This window comes from Nesoenas mayeri (genome assembly GCF_963082525.1).
Source record: "Nesoenas mayeri genome assembly, chromosome: Z".
Lineage (NCBI taxonomy): Eukaryota > Metazoa > Chordata > Aves > Columbiformes > Columbidae > Nesoenas > Nesoenas mayeri.
In genome coordinates this window covers 25,865,089-25,880,199 of record NC_137542.1, presented here as the reverse complement: position 1 = coordinate 25,880,199, position 15,111 = coordinate 25,865,089, and the positions used below count along the sequence as shown (strand labels likewise).

The following is a 15,111-nucleotide window of genomic DNA, read 5'->3' as shown; positions in this document are numbered from 1 at the left end:
AAGGAGTAACTTTTTTGCCTTAAATAGTCTTATTTAGGTGTCAGAACATAGCAATTAGCTTGATTACAGCTACAATATAAATTAACTCATTTTTTCATTCTTTCATTCTGATGGAACTTACATTGAAGAATCTTACATTTGTTTTAAAAATAATTTATACTCGCAAATGTGGACACGATCTCTGTCTGATCCCTGTTAATATTGATGTGCTACATGAATAGACCAGGAAGCTCCAAAGAAATGTGAATGTGTCCAGAAATGTCCATTCAGCATTAGAGTAATCTTGTAGTTATTCTCTGAATTTTTGCTGATACCCTTTCTGTTTACTCTACAGTTATTATTTGTTCTGTCTTTAAAGCAACAGTGTATATTAAATAAAATAACAATGTGTTTTTAATAGTAATTCTACAGTATATGTCGGTCCATCTGCATGTACCTATTTTGTATTTGTAAATCTTATTTTTAAATTAGGGATTGCAGATAGGGACAAGAGAACTGGAGGAGATGGGAGCAAAGTTCTGCGTTGGCTTGCTGCATTTAAAAAGAATGTCCTCACCTTTGGAATATGATCTGCCTTCTAGTCTGTTGGATCTTGAAAATGAGCTGATTGAGTCGAGCTGTAAAGTGACAAGGTAGTACAAATTTATTATATTTACTTCTTTTTTTTTCAGGAAAAAAATTCCATTTCTCAAGTGAGGTAAAGATTCTCTCAAAAATATTCTTGTACTCGTCAAAGATCATGTTCATGTGTTGTGACCTGTTAGTGTAACAACAATCTGAATATATATATATATATATATATATATATTTATGAAATCTATTGTGTTAATTCAGTTGCTTCAGACTTGTGAAGAAAACTATAAATACAGAGTTAGACTCTGTGTCACATTTGTTGCTGGGATAAACACTGGCAATTTTAATGTCATCAGAGAGTTATTATATATGCAGTATAACTCAGTAGGTCTTAGGTCTCAGTTGTCTCTGAGAACATTTTTATTATTACTGTCTATAGTATTAAAAATGTATTTAGACAAACTTAAAGTACATGAGTTAAAAGCACAGTAATAACTGTTAAGTTTTTCTTCCAAACTTTTTTTTTTTTAAACTTTTTCCCCTTTGGTAGAGATCTATAACAACATTTAAAGAGTTTAAGATGTGAAATAAGGTTTGGGTCACAAAAGAAATGTATCTGATCAGTAGCGAGCTTATTAAGTTGTCAATTCTAAAGCTCTAGCTAGGCTTGCAAAAGTATGTGTACTATTGCTAATTTCCTTTCATATAATTCACTGAAATATCCACGTGTCACAGAGGAACCCCAAAGCAACTCCAAGCAAATAATAAGCTTAAATCACCTTTAATTCAGAACCAAAACCGCAACCAAATTACAGAAACCAATGAAAGCTGGAGTGAGGGGTTGGGAGGTGAATTCCAAATCAGTCAGCACTCCAGCAATATTTAATAAACTAGAGGTTTGATATACCAGTTGGGGTTGTTATTACTGTATGACCACACAAGACCAATGCTCCACAGTGTGCACACACAGAATTACAGAATGTTAGGGATTGGAGGGGACCTCGAAAGATCATCCAGTCCAATCCCCCTGCCAGAGCAGGAAGTACGAAGTCCCGGGGAGGAGCAGTTTCATGTACTAGTACATCCTGGGGGCTGAAAAGCAGCTTTGCAGAAAAAGGCCATGAGGGTCATAGTGGATGCTATGTTGAACATGGGCCAGCAATGTGCCCTGGCTGCAAAGAAGGCTAATGGTATCCTGGGCTTCATTAGGAGAAGTGTAGCCAAGAGGTTGCGGGATGTGTTTATTCCCCTCTCCTTGGCACTGATGAGGCCACACCTGGAGTATTGTTTCAGACTCTTGGTTCCACAGTACCAGAGACATGAACATACTGGAGAGGGTCCAGTGGGGGGCCCTTAAGATGATGAAGTCACTGAAGCATCTCCCATAGGAGGAAAGGCTGGGAGAACCGAGATTGTTAGTCTGGAGAAGAGAAAGCTCAGAAGGCATCTTATCAAGGTGTACAAACACCTGAAGGGAGGTTTTAAACAAGAGAGAACCAGGCTCTTTTCAGTGGTGTCTGGTGACAGGTTAAGAGGCAATGAGCACAAACTATAGAGGAAACTCCATTTAAGCATGGAGGCAAATTTAAGCATAGTATATACATATATATGGTGTTATGTATTTGTTGCGAGAGTGCTGCAACACTGAAACAAGTTTCCCATGGAGGATATGGGGTCTTTATACCTGGAGATATTCAAAAGCTCTCTGTATGTGATCCTTGGCAAGCTGCTGTAGGTAGCACTGTGTGAGCAGGGCTGTGGGACAAGATGACCTCCAGAGGTCCCTTCCCACCTCAGCTGTTCTGTGCGAAGGGGCAGTCTTAAGTCTGTCCTCAAAAGACACTGAGTGCTGGTGTTGTGGTCAGCTTCAAATTGGAGTGCTAGTTTAGGTAATGAGAATACAAGGCTTTAACATCATGATCTAGTTGCATTTCTCTCCCTCAGAACTTTCACAGCCAAGCTACTCGTGCCTTGGCATTTCTGTCATATGTTCTTTAATAATTTTGTAAATACAAATTCATCCATAAATACAGGCTGGCTGTAAGACAGTTTCACTTGACAGCTACTGTAGATAGCCTCTAAACAGTAGGCATGTGTTGCTTTCTTGACTTCCTTGTGTGCACTGGTGCAACATGCTGAACTTCAAAATTTAATACTGACATGTTATGCCTCTTTATAATATTGTCCAGTTTTTTTAAAGTTTTACTTTTTTTTCTTTCATTTGCAGCTACTATTATATGTTAATAAGAGTATATTTTTCCCATTCAAATGTGTTACATCATTGTCAGTTTTAGTAGAACAAACATTCAGTATAAATGTATATTTTTAAATACTAAACTTCAATTACAGCATTTTGAATCAGGATGTGGTTGTGAGTAATTAATAATCAGGGTGAAATTGAGAAACAGACCCAGATTTCCACATATCTTGATACTAATTGCTGCCTCAGATACAGAATCTGTATTTTATGTTGTCTCTCTGGAGAAAGTTAGCATCCCAGTTCACAGGTAGTTAGTGGCTGCCCTTTGGCAAATCATTATGTGCTGGGTTTCTCAGCTTGTTAATGTTACTCATGATGGAGTGGCCTTAAAATAGCACCTGTTGAATTGAGGAATGTTATCCATGAGTACATAGTATCTGCTGGAGAGCTAAAGACATCAGAAACGCTTTTGTGTCAGAATGGGATAAAAAAGGATGAGGAGTCCTGTACCAGTCAGCCTTCTAATATACCGCTTTACATGAACACATGCACAAAAAATTCAGTTCTAAGGACATTTGAAGAAAGTGAGTGAGAAACGTAACTATAGTTCTTGACCTTTCCTGGGTAGTGGGGGGGGCAGAAGCAATTGGTTATGTGTTAGCACTCTGGTTAACTGATCTGCAAACAGTAGACAATTAGGTGCAGTTGTATTAAAGAAGCACTGGTGCCTGGCTTAAATGTTGGTGCTAATTCTTATGTTAAACTAAGAACAGAGTTAATGTTTTCTAATATTTTTGAACCTTTCAGTAGATCAGCTGTCAAGGTTTAAGGCAAGGCAGCAATAAACCGTGGCAGACGCTCCCTGTTATCCCCTCATTTCTCACCACCCTTCCTTTAGATAGGAAAGATGATAAGAAAGATAAAGGGAAAGAAAGAGAGACTTAGACTTCAAGTTGGAGAGTTTTAAAGGGTTTTACTAATGCTACTAATAAATAGAGAATATATGTATAAAATATACAAAACCAATCTCAAGTGCTCGGTGTGGAGTTGGCGTCACTCAGCAGCAGAGCTGGGTGTGCGGAGCTGGCGGCTCCAGCAGCTGCAGTTCAGGCCCCTGGAAGTCATGGGCAGGACTTCACAGCAAACTGGAACCTGGTTGCAGGATGCAGGGCCTGAGGCCTGTAGATCACAGGCAGACAGGCAGGGTCCTCTCTGGATGCCGGCCGTGGTCGAAGAAAACTTGACCCTCATGATCACCCTCTTATATAGGGGGTATGACAATTATGGGATGGAATACTTCTGTTGGTCAGTTCTAGTCACCTGTTCCATCCACCCCTCCTCAAACACGCCGCCTCTCACTACAGAATGTAGGAGAACTTATCAGTGTTTTCTTATCTACCATAGTAATAAATCTAAACACGAGCTTCTTCAGCATTCCGTTGGTCTCTTATCTGCACTGAGTACAGCATCCTAGGAAAAATGTGCAGGCTAAAACTCAGAAGCACAACCACCTAGAAGAATTTAGCTGAAATAAAAATCACTAAAAGAGAATAGGTCTTGTTTTTAACAAAACCAGAACATCAGCACAGTCATTTATCGAGAGATTTTCCACTTTCAGTGAAACTAAACTTTACAGTAAAGGTAATGGTTATGGTCTGATTCTGGAACAGGTTTCCAGTAATAGTTAGTCTGCACACAAGTTGATCAACTTCTTTGAAAAACTCTTATGTACCAAAATGAGTTGCATGTAAACTGCATGTAAAGTCCGACCATGCTAGAGATTGGGAAAACTGCTTCTGACTTAATTTATGCTTTGTTGGTGGAAGAGAGGGGCATGGGGACTGTTTTATACTGGATTTACTGAAAGCAATAATAACAGACTACTGCAAAAACATAATGTAGTTGATTTAGCACATGTGAGCATAGATGAAAAATAATATGAGACTCATAATAAAGTAAATATTATTGAGACTGTACATGGGATTGTTTATAATCCTGTTCCGTGAGGAAGGTAACTGATACTCAGGAACTTAAAAAAACAGGAAGGTTCAGTCTCTATCTCAAAAGACCAGGTCATGAAAATTGCAAAAGTAATTGTACAGCAAAACAAATTGTAAGTTGGAGAGAGATCATTGAATAGCTTCATTCAATGTTTTGAAACTTAATTTTTATATAGAAAAAGTTAAAAAAAAAGTATTTTCCCCTAATCTTGAGCTTTGCATGTTACACTGCTACAGATGGTGAAGGGTATTAACGAAATGCTTCTGTGCTAAAGAAATTAAGATCATGGAAAAAATCAGATTCTGTGCATGGTTAGAGTTACATTTTTTTATCAGATAAGGAACATCGACATAGGAAGTATTGCACTTGATTGAAGAAATCTGTTAACACTTTAGATTTTGCTAATGTCTGATAGCTTTATATCTTAAATTTAGTAAGTATAAATCTATTAATATAAATCTACTTTAACAACACTAAAATAGATAAATATGTAGCATAAAGAGGTACCTTGCTCTCAGTGCACATTTATAGATATAAAGTATTATACTTTATAAAGTATGTGAGATTCTGTGATGGAAAAACTAAACCTGTAAATTCCAACAACTTGTCTTTAAAATGTGGCATTGAAACTGAAATATGCTATGTATTTGTACCTGACTTTATACGTTCTGAGCCCATCTTAAAAGTGATTTGATAATCATATTTATACAGAGACTTAGTTAATTTAATTAAATGGAAATGCTTTTTATTTAAAAAGTGGGAGTGGAATCAGACACTTAAAAGGGAAAGTTCTTCAGAGAAAAGTGCAAACTGTACTCCTGTCAATTTCATTACTGGAATATTGACCTAATATCACACTGTCCCTTTTTTTCAAGGGTGAATTTTCTTAAACTTTATGCTTAACTATGGCAGCCTTATGTACAGCCATTGGTTTGTCTGTACCTGCTGGTGCATCGTCAGATAGATTTGTTTAACCATAATTAACTAAGCAATCATCTCTAATTAGAAACAGTGGAAAATATTTTGGCACCTAATGCTTAGCCTGGCAAAATATTTCTCTAGTAAATCTAGAACAATATGAAGGGATAATTTTTTTCATTATGTCGTATCCTTCTGAGACAGAAATGACCCATGTCTATGCATAACAGACATTTGCTGTGCGACTAACTGGGTTGATATTTTATAATTTTATATCTGTGCAATGTGCCTTAGAAGCCATGTGTGTACGTCACTATAATTTTGTTCACGGTACCTCCACTACTAGCAATAAAAATGTCTTATAATCATATATGTTTGCACATTATCTTTTTTTATTCTTTGTAAAGGGATTGTGCTGGTTTGTCTGAAAGTGATTTAATTTTCTTCATGTAGTTAGAAACATTCCTTTTTTGTAGCTGGCACAGTCGTTGTTTGGTAATTTCTACTGTCTCAGGATGTACTGGATGAGGAAATAGTAGACAGGTATTGCTGAGATCTTTCCTTCTCAAAATGAAAGCATGAGGAATACTCAGTTTTTAACAGCCAAAGTATGGTTCAGCATGGATTTCTGCCTGGTCTTTCATAGTTTGTTTGGGGTTTGGGGCGGGGAGGAGGTTATGTTCTATTAAAGCATATTTTTGTATGAGCACTGAACAAGTTTTCAAACCATGCTCTGTTTCCCTTGTACAGTGAAAAAGAAGACTGGACACTTCTTCTAGATGTTGCAGTTCACTCAGGTTCCATAATAGTAATTTTTCTTGTCATCTTGGGGTCTGAGAGGCCCTCCAGAAGTTTGCTAGAAGGCTACAACTCATTTCCTTAGATACACAATGAGTACCAGCTCCTAGTGACACCTAATAAGGCTCAGCAAACTCTTGAGCTCTTTTTTCCACTTCGCAGTCCAATGATGATGAAATGTAGTGAAGCGCATGGTTGGTATTTCTAGGTACCCTTACAGCTGAAGCACAGAATTGGGCTACCTGGCTGCATAAGACCTCACTGCTGTTTGGAGGAAGTGTTTGCTTGGTAGGGTTTCCTTTCTGCCCTCTCACCCCCGTAAGGAACTGTCTGCTTTTTCTGTGCAGCAGAAGTCCCTCTCTTTGTAATGAACAGAAACTATATTTTAATTTAATTTTGCCTATCTCTTATTGCTTTCAAAATAGATTATTATTTACACTCCTTGAAACATGTATGCCCAGTCTGTGCAGTATGTTGTCCATTTCTCATCCATGTATCCATTCAATCCTTATATTCAAAGTGCTGAAGTTTCAGTGTTGCTGCATGGCTCTAGGCAAGATATTAAAAATATCTATCAGCTGAGGTATGTATTTATTAGGTATCTCTTCACTTGAGTGCTGGGAATATATAAAGAGCCTCTGTTTAGTAAAATTTATAAAGCTAATTTTTATTTCTCTTCAGAGGCACTCATGGATCAGAAGATAGTCACATAATTCCTTGCTTTATATGCACAGACTTGCACTCCCATTATTCTATTATAACAAAAGTACTGCTTATACTTTCCTTGTACTTACATGATTCACAGCTCACTACTTAACATTAGAGGTGAACGAGAAGCTACTCACAGAAAATGCAGGTAGAAAATTCATTAATAAGAAGTATGAAAGAGTAGTTTTACATAGTGGTAATGTCTCTGTAATATTAGAGTAGAGCAACAAATGATTGTAGTTATTTCCTTTATATTTTGGATTTTACTGATGTTGCTTCGTACAAAACCAGAGTTTTAATGCTTCAGAGCATAAGCCGGCAAGTTTAAACGTTGAAGACTAAACACACAGAAGCACTTTGAGGGTTTCTCAAATTAATTTTAGTTGTATTGGTTGTACTTAAAATGACCAAGTAAATGTTAATATTTTAAAGTATACCACCTGTATTTCATTACACATAGGCTGAGTTTCCATGAGTTGATTTTGAACTATGTCTGAAACATATTTGACTAAAGAAAAATAAAGCAGTAAGTAGATTTATTTCCCTCTGGCAGTGCACTTTAACATTTTAAGTGATGAATTAGGCACTTTATTTTTCTTTAATTATTTCAAACCCATTTGCCAATGTTTCCTCCCAAGTTCCAAATGGAAAAGATTAGACTAAATGTAATACTGATCTTGTAGTAAGAATTATAGTTGTTATGCTGACAGGTTTGATAGGGTCTGTATGCACTGAAACAAAAACACATGACTGCAGCCTAACTGTTAGGACTTACTGAAATTATCCTTTGCGCAATAACTTGACCTCTTTTTGGAAATTCTAGTCATTTCATTGATTGTTTTGAGGCTTATTGGTGTGTTCTAGAACATGGTGTATTTTTGTTTGTTAATTTCATTTAATTACAGCAGGGAAGCAGACTGAGCTTTTGGGACCCAGCATGTCTAGAAAATGGTAGAAAAAGAAGACTGCCAAAAGGAGCCGTGGGAAAGAAAAAACCTGATAAAAATCCATTTCCTGCACTTAGTCTTACACTTGAGAATAGACATCAGACTGGTGGGGCAAGTGGTGGGGGGTACATGCAGTGAGAATGTGTCCAAGATTTTGCAAAGGGTCTTTCTCTAGACTGTCAGAAGGAAACTGGATTTGTCCTACTTTATTTCTCTCCCCCTTAATAACTCTTTAATAACTTTGCCCAGACATTTGCATACTTCTAATCCCCTTCACCTGGGAGTAAAAGTTTTTTGCATGCTACTCTCAAAGCATTTGGGCTTTTATTTGCCTTTCTTCCAGTACCTTAGTTTAAAAGGAGTACAACTTAGTTTAAAATAAGTCATTTTATGCTGCAACTTTTGTCCTGTTTGTCCCTTTCACAAGGCTGGAAGAAAAAGCTATCAAAAATAAGACCCAGAATTTTACTGGTGGGCCTGGTGGCAGTGCCCATGCACCAAGACCTTCTTCTGACCCAAGTGGAAGTGATTTGTTTTGGTTCTGTGTAGGTTGTAGCATCAGAGTACTGTTTGACTTCTTTAGGGAAAAATAAGGAAACTGGTAATATAGGAGAGAAAAAAAGTATGATGAACAAGTTGTTACATATTCTTCATACAGTCTTTCAAGCTTTTATTCCACTCCTGGTGGTATGATGCAAATATTAGTGTGGACTACAGTCAACGATTGTTGAATCCAACTAATTTAATCTAGTTTTGAGTTTCACAAGAAGTATTTCAGGGCAACAGCACAAAGAAAGTGCTAATATTACTTTTTATTAAGCTGTGGAGTGAAATTTTGTAACTCCAAAAGTGAGGATATGGATACCCAGCTTTTATGGCTTAGAAAAGAGTTGGACATGTTGTTCTTCTCTTTAGCTTTGGAAATTCCCTTGAGGAAATATCCTTACTACTTGGGAAAAACACATAGGTGAAGAGCTCCTAAAGGGGATGGCACATGTACCCACATGTGTGAGGTGCTTACTGCAGCAGCATTGCTGATCCCTAGAAGACACTGTAGATCATAAAGGGAAATTAAAAGTATGGAGAAACAGTTCCCTTGTGATACTTCCTGACTGTCTTTTCTCCTCTACAATTTTCCCACCCCTGGAAATGCGGTTTTAAAAGGAATCATTAGTTGTTCAGTTTTTTTCTCTCCTTCCTTTCCCAGCTCCTCAAGTAGCTGCAACTCTCCATAGTTTGGCAGGGAATATTTGTAATTTTTTTTCTTTCAAAGTTTTAAAATGTATATACTTCCCCTGTAGTCTCAGAAAACTGCTGATCTTGATGGAATTGAAATTGGTCATGGTTGCATCTGGCTTGTGCATTAATTTGTCTGTAATTGAGTCATATGGATAATGAAAAATCGAAGTATATCATTTGAGGGACAAATAAAATTTTAATTTGAAAAAATAAACCTATTCACTAACATAGTACATTTTAATATGTTTGGAGCATTAATATAAATAAGAAAAAACATAGCAAGATATTGTAATTGTAAAAAGTTGTATTCCTTCCTAAGTGCAGTGTCTTCAATGGCAGGAGATGTAGAAAATACTTTTCCTTAAATGAAAGGGATGATGACCACAGTATTGTATAATGTGTGTTAATCAGGAGTTCATCTTTCTACCTATAACTTGTTGTTTAGGTAAACGAGCCTTCAAAACTTCAGGTTTTCATATCTTTTAATTGCTGTGACTTCAAAGAAAATACACAGATTATGGCACCCCTTACGTTACAGAACTGTAGTTGTGTAATAAACAACTTCTGCTAACCTGAGAAAAATAATGGTTTCCTTTTAAAAGGAAAAGCAGGAGGTGTAGCAGTAGAGGAAGAGGAATTATTGAGCAAGTTAATTAGAGACAGCCCAAGGGAAAAGTTAGGAAATTAAAATCCATAGAATCAGCATGACGGCAGCTAAAAATATATTGTCACAACATATGCCGAGGGTGGGGAGCGGCAGGGAGGCAAATAAAGAATTTGATTAAACAGCAAGAATTTTTTTCAGTTGTTTTGATTTTTACATTTCTTGTGACCCAGCCTCAACAAAACAGGAGAGTAATAATTACACTTTACAGATTCATGCCAACCTTTAGAATAAAGATTGTTGGAGAGCTAAACATCCAAAGTTAACATTTGCTAGATCAGAAGAAAACATGGGAAGGCAAATGTACATGATTTGTATGTGACACAGGTTTTTCCTTTGAATATAGAAAGTATTCGGATACCATTACGTAAGGAATGAAGACTCAGGAAAGGGAATGTGAAAAAATAATGTTAATAATTGTAATCACAATATTTGTTTTCAGTAATAAATTATTGAGAATCATGTTGCATTGTCCTGGAATGTAGTAGAAAGCTAAGAGGCAGTTATCAGAGCCAGTTTTGTGTTAAAGGTTTATGTAACTTTGAAAATGACGTAAGTTCACCTACTCTAATTTGTTCTGGTTTGACTGAAAGCGAGTTAATTTTCTTCATGTAGTTAGAAACATTCCCTTTTTGTAGCTGGCACCGTCGTCGTTTGGATTTAGTTTGAGAACAACAAGAGAACACCCGCGACAGAGTTAATGTTTTTCTTAAGTAACTTTCCAGTGCGTTTGGATTGGAACAAAGAGAATGTAAGAACTTCCTGATGTCTTAGTTGTGGTACAGAAGCCAAGGTCTTTCTGGGCTCTCTGTCAGCAGATGTGAGGCAGCGGGGAAGGCGGGCATGGATGGGCCAGAGCTTGACTGACACCCAGGCTGATCAGTGAGGGTATTCCATACCATTAGCATCATGCTTTGTATTTCAGGAGAGCTGAATTTCTGGCTGGGGAGACAGGGACCGTTCAGGTTCTGCTCTGTTTTTGTGGAGTTCCTTTAGTTTGCCCTTTTGTCGTTTTCCAGTGGCCTCTTTTTTCTCTCTCCCTGGGATCTCCTGTTCAGCACTCAGGTGCTCTCTCTTCCCAGGACTGGCTGCTCAGCACAGACCGAGTTTGTGAGGAATTGCATTGAGTATCTTTTTTATAATCCACTAGTCCATTTTATAGTTCCATTTTATATATAGATATATATATATATATTACTAGTAGTGGTGGTATATTAGTACTATTTCGTTATTCTGTTAGACTGTCTTTATCTGAATCCATTAATTTCTCCCTTCCCTTTTGGTTCTCCTCCCCTATTTGGGGGTGTGGAGGGGGAGTGAGTGAGTGGCTGTCATGGTTGTGGTTGCTAGCTCAGGTTAAACTGCAAAGTAATGGTACTTTTCTTGAACAGAGAAAGTAATTTATAATGTTAATTTTTATTTTATTTTATTAAATGGGAAATGCCATAGAAAAGCACCACGCAGTTTTGGTTGAGAATTTTGAATGTACACATGCCAGAGGAAACGTCTAAAATGTGTTACATCAGACATACTGTCTTCAAGACTGCACAGTGACTGAACTTCTAGAAGTTAGGGGTATGCCTACATGCTAACACAGAGGTGAATAAATAAAATAAACTTGTACAAATGAAAGAAAAGTCTATATTTAATACATATACCTGTCTGATTTTCAAGGCATTATGAAGTAGGACATATCCTACGAACTGGCAAGCCACTTTGAAGAGATGAACTATGTGGTTTGCTTGTGTGTCCGGTTCTGTGCTTTTTCCTTAAAATAGGTTTTTTTGGTTGCTTTCTTTAAACTCACATAGCTGACCCAGTTAAAATTTCCAATAATGACAAAGAGTGGATAGAACTTTTAAAGAGCTTTACTGTTCTATATTATACCTCACTAACATTAATTTTTATAAGTGCCTACTGTAATGCATTAATATCCTATTGTTAGTGGTTGATAAAATATTTGTCATTGACATAGCTCATTGTAGTTTTCTCTTTCAGTATTCAGAATTATTAGTTAATATTGGGCCAACATTCAGATTTAATAGCTCCATTTCCCATGAATTGAATTACACAGTCTATCCTGCAATTGCAGTGTGGATTCCTCCCATACAAACGCTAACAAATCAATACCTGTGTGTTGCGGTTTAAACCCAGCTAGCAGTTGCAACCACAATAGTCACTTACTCAATCCCCCGCTGCCAAAGAGGGAAGAGGATTGGAAAAAGAAGGGAGAAACTTGTGGATTGAGATAAAACCAGTTTAATAAAATAACAAAATAACACACTACTAATAATAATCTTCAAAATGGAAAATAGAATATAAAATAAAAGATACTCAGTGCCGTTTCTCATGAACCTTGTCCATGCCAAAAAACCATTCCCAGACAGAGCACCCTGGTCCTGAACAGCCGATCTGGAGGGTGGGGCGGAGCACAAAGAAAAAAGGCAGAAAGGCCCAGAGGCCACTGCAAAACAGCAGAACAGCAAAAGGCCAAACTAAAGGAACTCCCAAATGGAATTCAACCAAAACAGAGCAGAGCTGAATCGGGTCTCTGCAGCCAAAAAATCTGACTTTTTCTTAAATATGAAGCATGATGCTAATGGGATGGAATATTCTCACTGATCAGCCTGGGTGTCAGTCAAGCTCTGTGCACACTGTGTTAAGTGATTAGAAATAGAAGTTGCAAGAAAGGTGTGCACTTGTTGGAATGTGATATATTTGGTGAAGTTCCTTTCATTTTGTTCTTTAAATAAATGAAACATTTAAACTTTTATTTCCCACCCCCTCCTTTTTTTTTTTTTTTCTTAGAAGAAGTGTTGGTAGGTAGTGACTTCATAGGGCAGAAACCATCACAGGATGAAAACACAGAAAAATTGTATCCCTTTGCAGGTTCTTTCACAGGTTCTTCATGCAAAATGTGTATCCTTATGGTATATTGGGTTCCCCACCTGTAAAATGAAAGATGCATCTTACCAAAGATACAGGTTAATTTCCTCACTCTTATTCTCTCCTAAATAGAAGCAGTTTTGTTTTGAACACCCAGTTCATTAACCGATGTAGTGGTTTGTTGCCCTGGTTATAGCCTAAATAATCTTTAAAAGTTTTTAATTTTCTAGGGCATTCCTTTTTACATGGCTTAGTAAGTATGAGCTTGTTCACTGAACCATGATACAGATTGTTTTAAATGTAAATCCAGAGATCATGACTGAATTAAAACTTGGTAATTTATTTTCTTACTATTTTAGGTCTTCTGTCCTTTTTTTTTATAAGCTGGGACTAACAATTCCTCTCATTTCTTCTCCCAATATTTGAATTAAACCGTCAACAGCACAAATATTACAGTGTAGCATGTCATTGAGCCTACAGGTAGAGGAAGAATACTGTGATATTGATATTGAGTAGAGATTGCACTGCGGATTTCTGATGGTCCACTTAAGCTCTTAAAAGACCTTTAGAAAGAAGCAGTGATTAATCCTTTTAATTATAAAGCCACAGCCAAGCTAGGCTGTTGTGTGCCGTAAGACAAAATCCATCAAAATTAATATGCAAACATTTCTGCAATCACCCTATGATCTTTCTCAATAAGAACATTCTCACTGTTTTGTATGAGTTCTGTATGATTTGATTATTAGGTAAAATGCATTACAAAACCTCCTTTGGACTTCACCTGAATACAAAATTACTTATGAAGTACTTAGGAATATTAAGTACTTTTAAGCAGATAGCTTTTTATGTCCAAAGGTATGTTTGTAAAACTGGGTCTGGAAAACACTTTTTTTTTTTCTCTTTCTTTGTCCAAGGTAAGTGAGAAGATCAGAAATTTGTATTTTAATCTTATCCAGTTAACGCTAAAGGTGTTAGTCCTCTTATTCTTGGAGGCAATTATTCAAGGATATAGACCATTCTGTGGGCAGTGCCTCAGTTCCATAAATCCAGTGCCTCTGAGCTGCATGGCTTAACATAAACATTTAAAGTCTAGCAGCGTACAAGTGTGTGAGGAACTGAGATGAGACAGGTGATTCATAAATGAACTTAGTTGTAAGTGGAAATGTGACTCCTTGTTTTGTCATCTCTGAAATGTTCAGTGTAATTTCTTACAAAACTTTTCTGTAAAATGTGTGCTTTAATAAAATACAGAGATCTCCCAAATGAATTTTTAGACTCACATCTGGTTTTGAGTTTCTTTATACCTTATAGCAACTGCTATTTCTTGATGAAGTTGTACCCTTCTGCAACAACTTCTGATATTGCTATATTTGTATGAAGTGCCTATAGGCCATTAGTGTAGGTCTATAATGTGTAGCTCATTTGTCACGGCATATTTGGATAATGAATTGTGTATGACTGACTAATTAGTTCAGGGTCTTACAAATGTGGTTTTGAGTCCCAGCTGTTTTTAAGTGCAATTAAAAAATCAACACAATTTCAAGTAAACCACCCCTTTTCTGAGGTAATTTTTGGATTATGGTATGTCAGGATAAGATATGGGACATTGTCTGATTGTATTGTTCCAAGTAAAACTTTTAACATGAATCACGTAACTTCTTGTTCATTATATTAATGCAATTTCTTATTCGTTATAGCCCCACTACATACGTTTTGGATGAAGATGAGCCTCGTTTCCTTGAAGAAGTTGATTACAGTGCAGAGAGTAATGATGATCAAGACATTGAATTAGCTGAAAATGTGGGTGATTACGAGGCAGTTAATCAAGAAGATGGACTTTCAGACTCAGATTCAACAAGGATATTCCCTTCTTGAACCATCTTTGCAGCCAGTAATAGGAAATAAAGTATTCTGGATTTTCACAGTCAAATACTCATTCTTGTCTACTAAGGGGATATAGGCTTAAGGAAACACAAGTACCTGGGGCCTGCTTAACTCAAGGACAATAAGTATTTCTGATTTCCGATAAATTTGCATTTGTTTTATTTAAGGAGGTCTGTGTTTTGTTTTAGCACTGAATAGATTATTTACCAGTTCATTTTCTACTAAATAGCACCGCATGGCATTTTGTGTCCTTAAACACTATATTCAGAAAAATGAGTTATAATTTGTGGTGT

At 36.7% G+C, this 15,111-nt stretch overlaps 1 protein-coding gene across 1 annotated transcript in view; it reads left to right on the top strand.

Moving 5' to 3' along the window:
* Positions 1-14,809, top strand: part of AGTPBP1 (ATP/GTP binding carboxypeptidase 1) — a gene marked incomplete at its 3' end in the record, with an annotated part of 63,260 nt that extends 48,451 nt beyond the window's left edge. The window contains exons 26-27 of the mRNA XM_080362870.1: positions 472-632; positions 14,632-14,809. Of these exons, the coding sequence (XP_080218996.1) occupies positions 472-632; positions 14,632-14,809 (339 nt within the window). The remainder of the gene's footprint in view (positions 1-471; positions 633-14,631) is intronic.
* Positions 14,810-15,111: the final 302 nt, after the last annotated feature.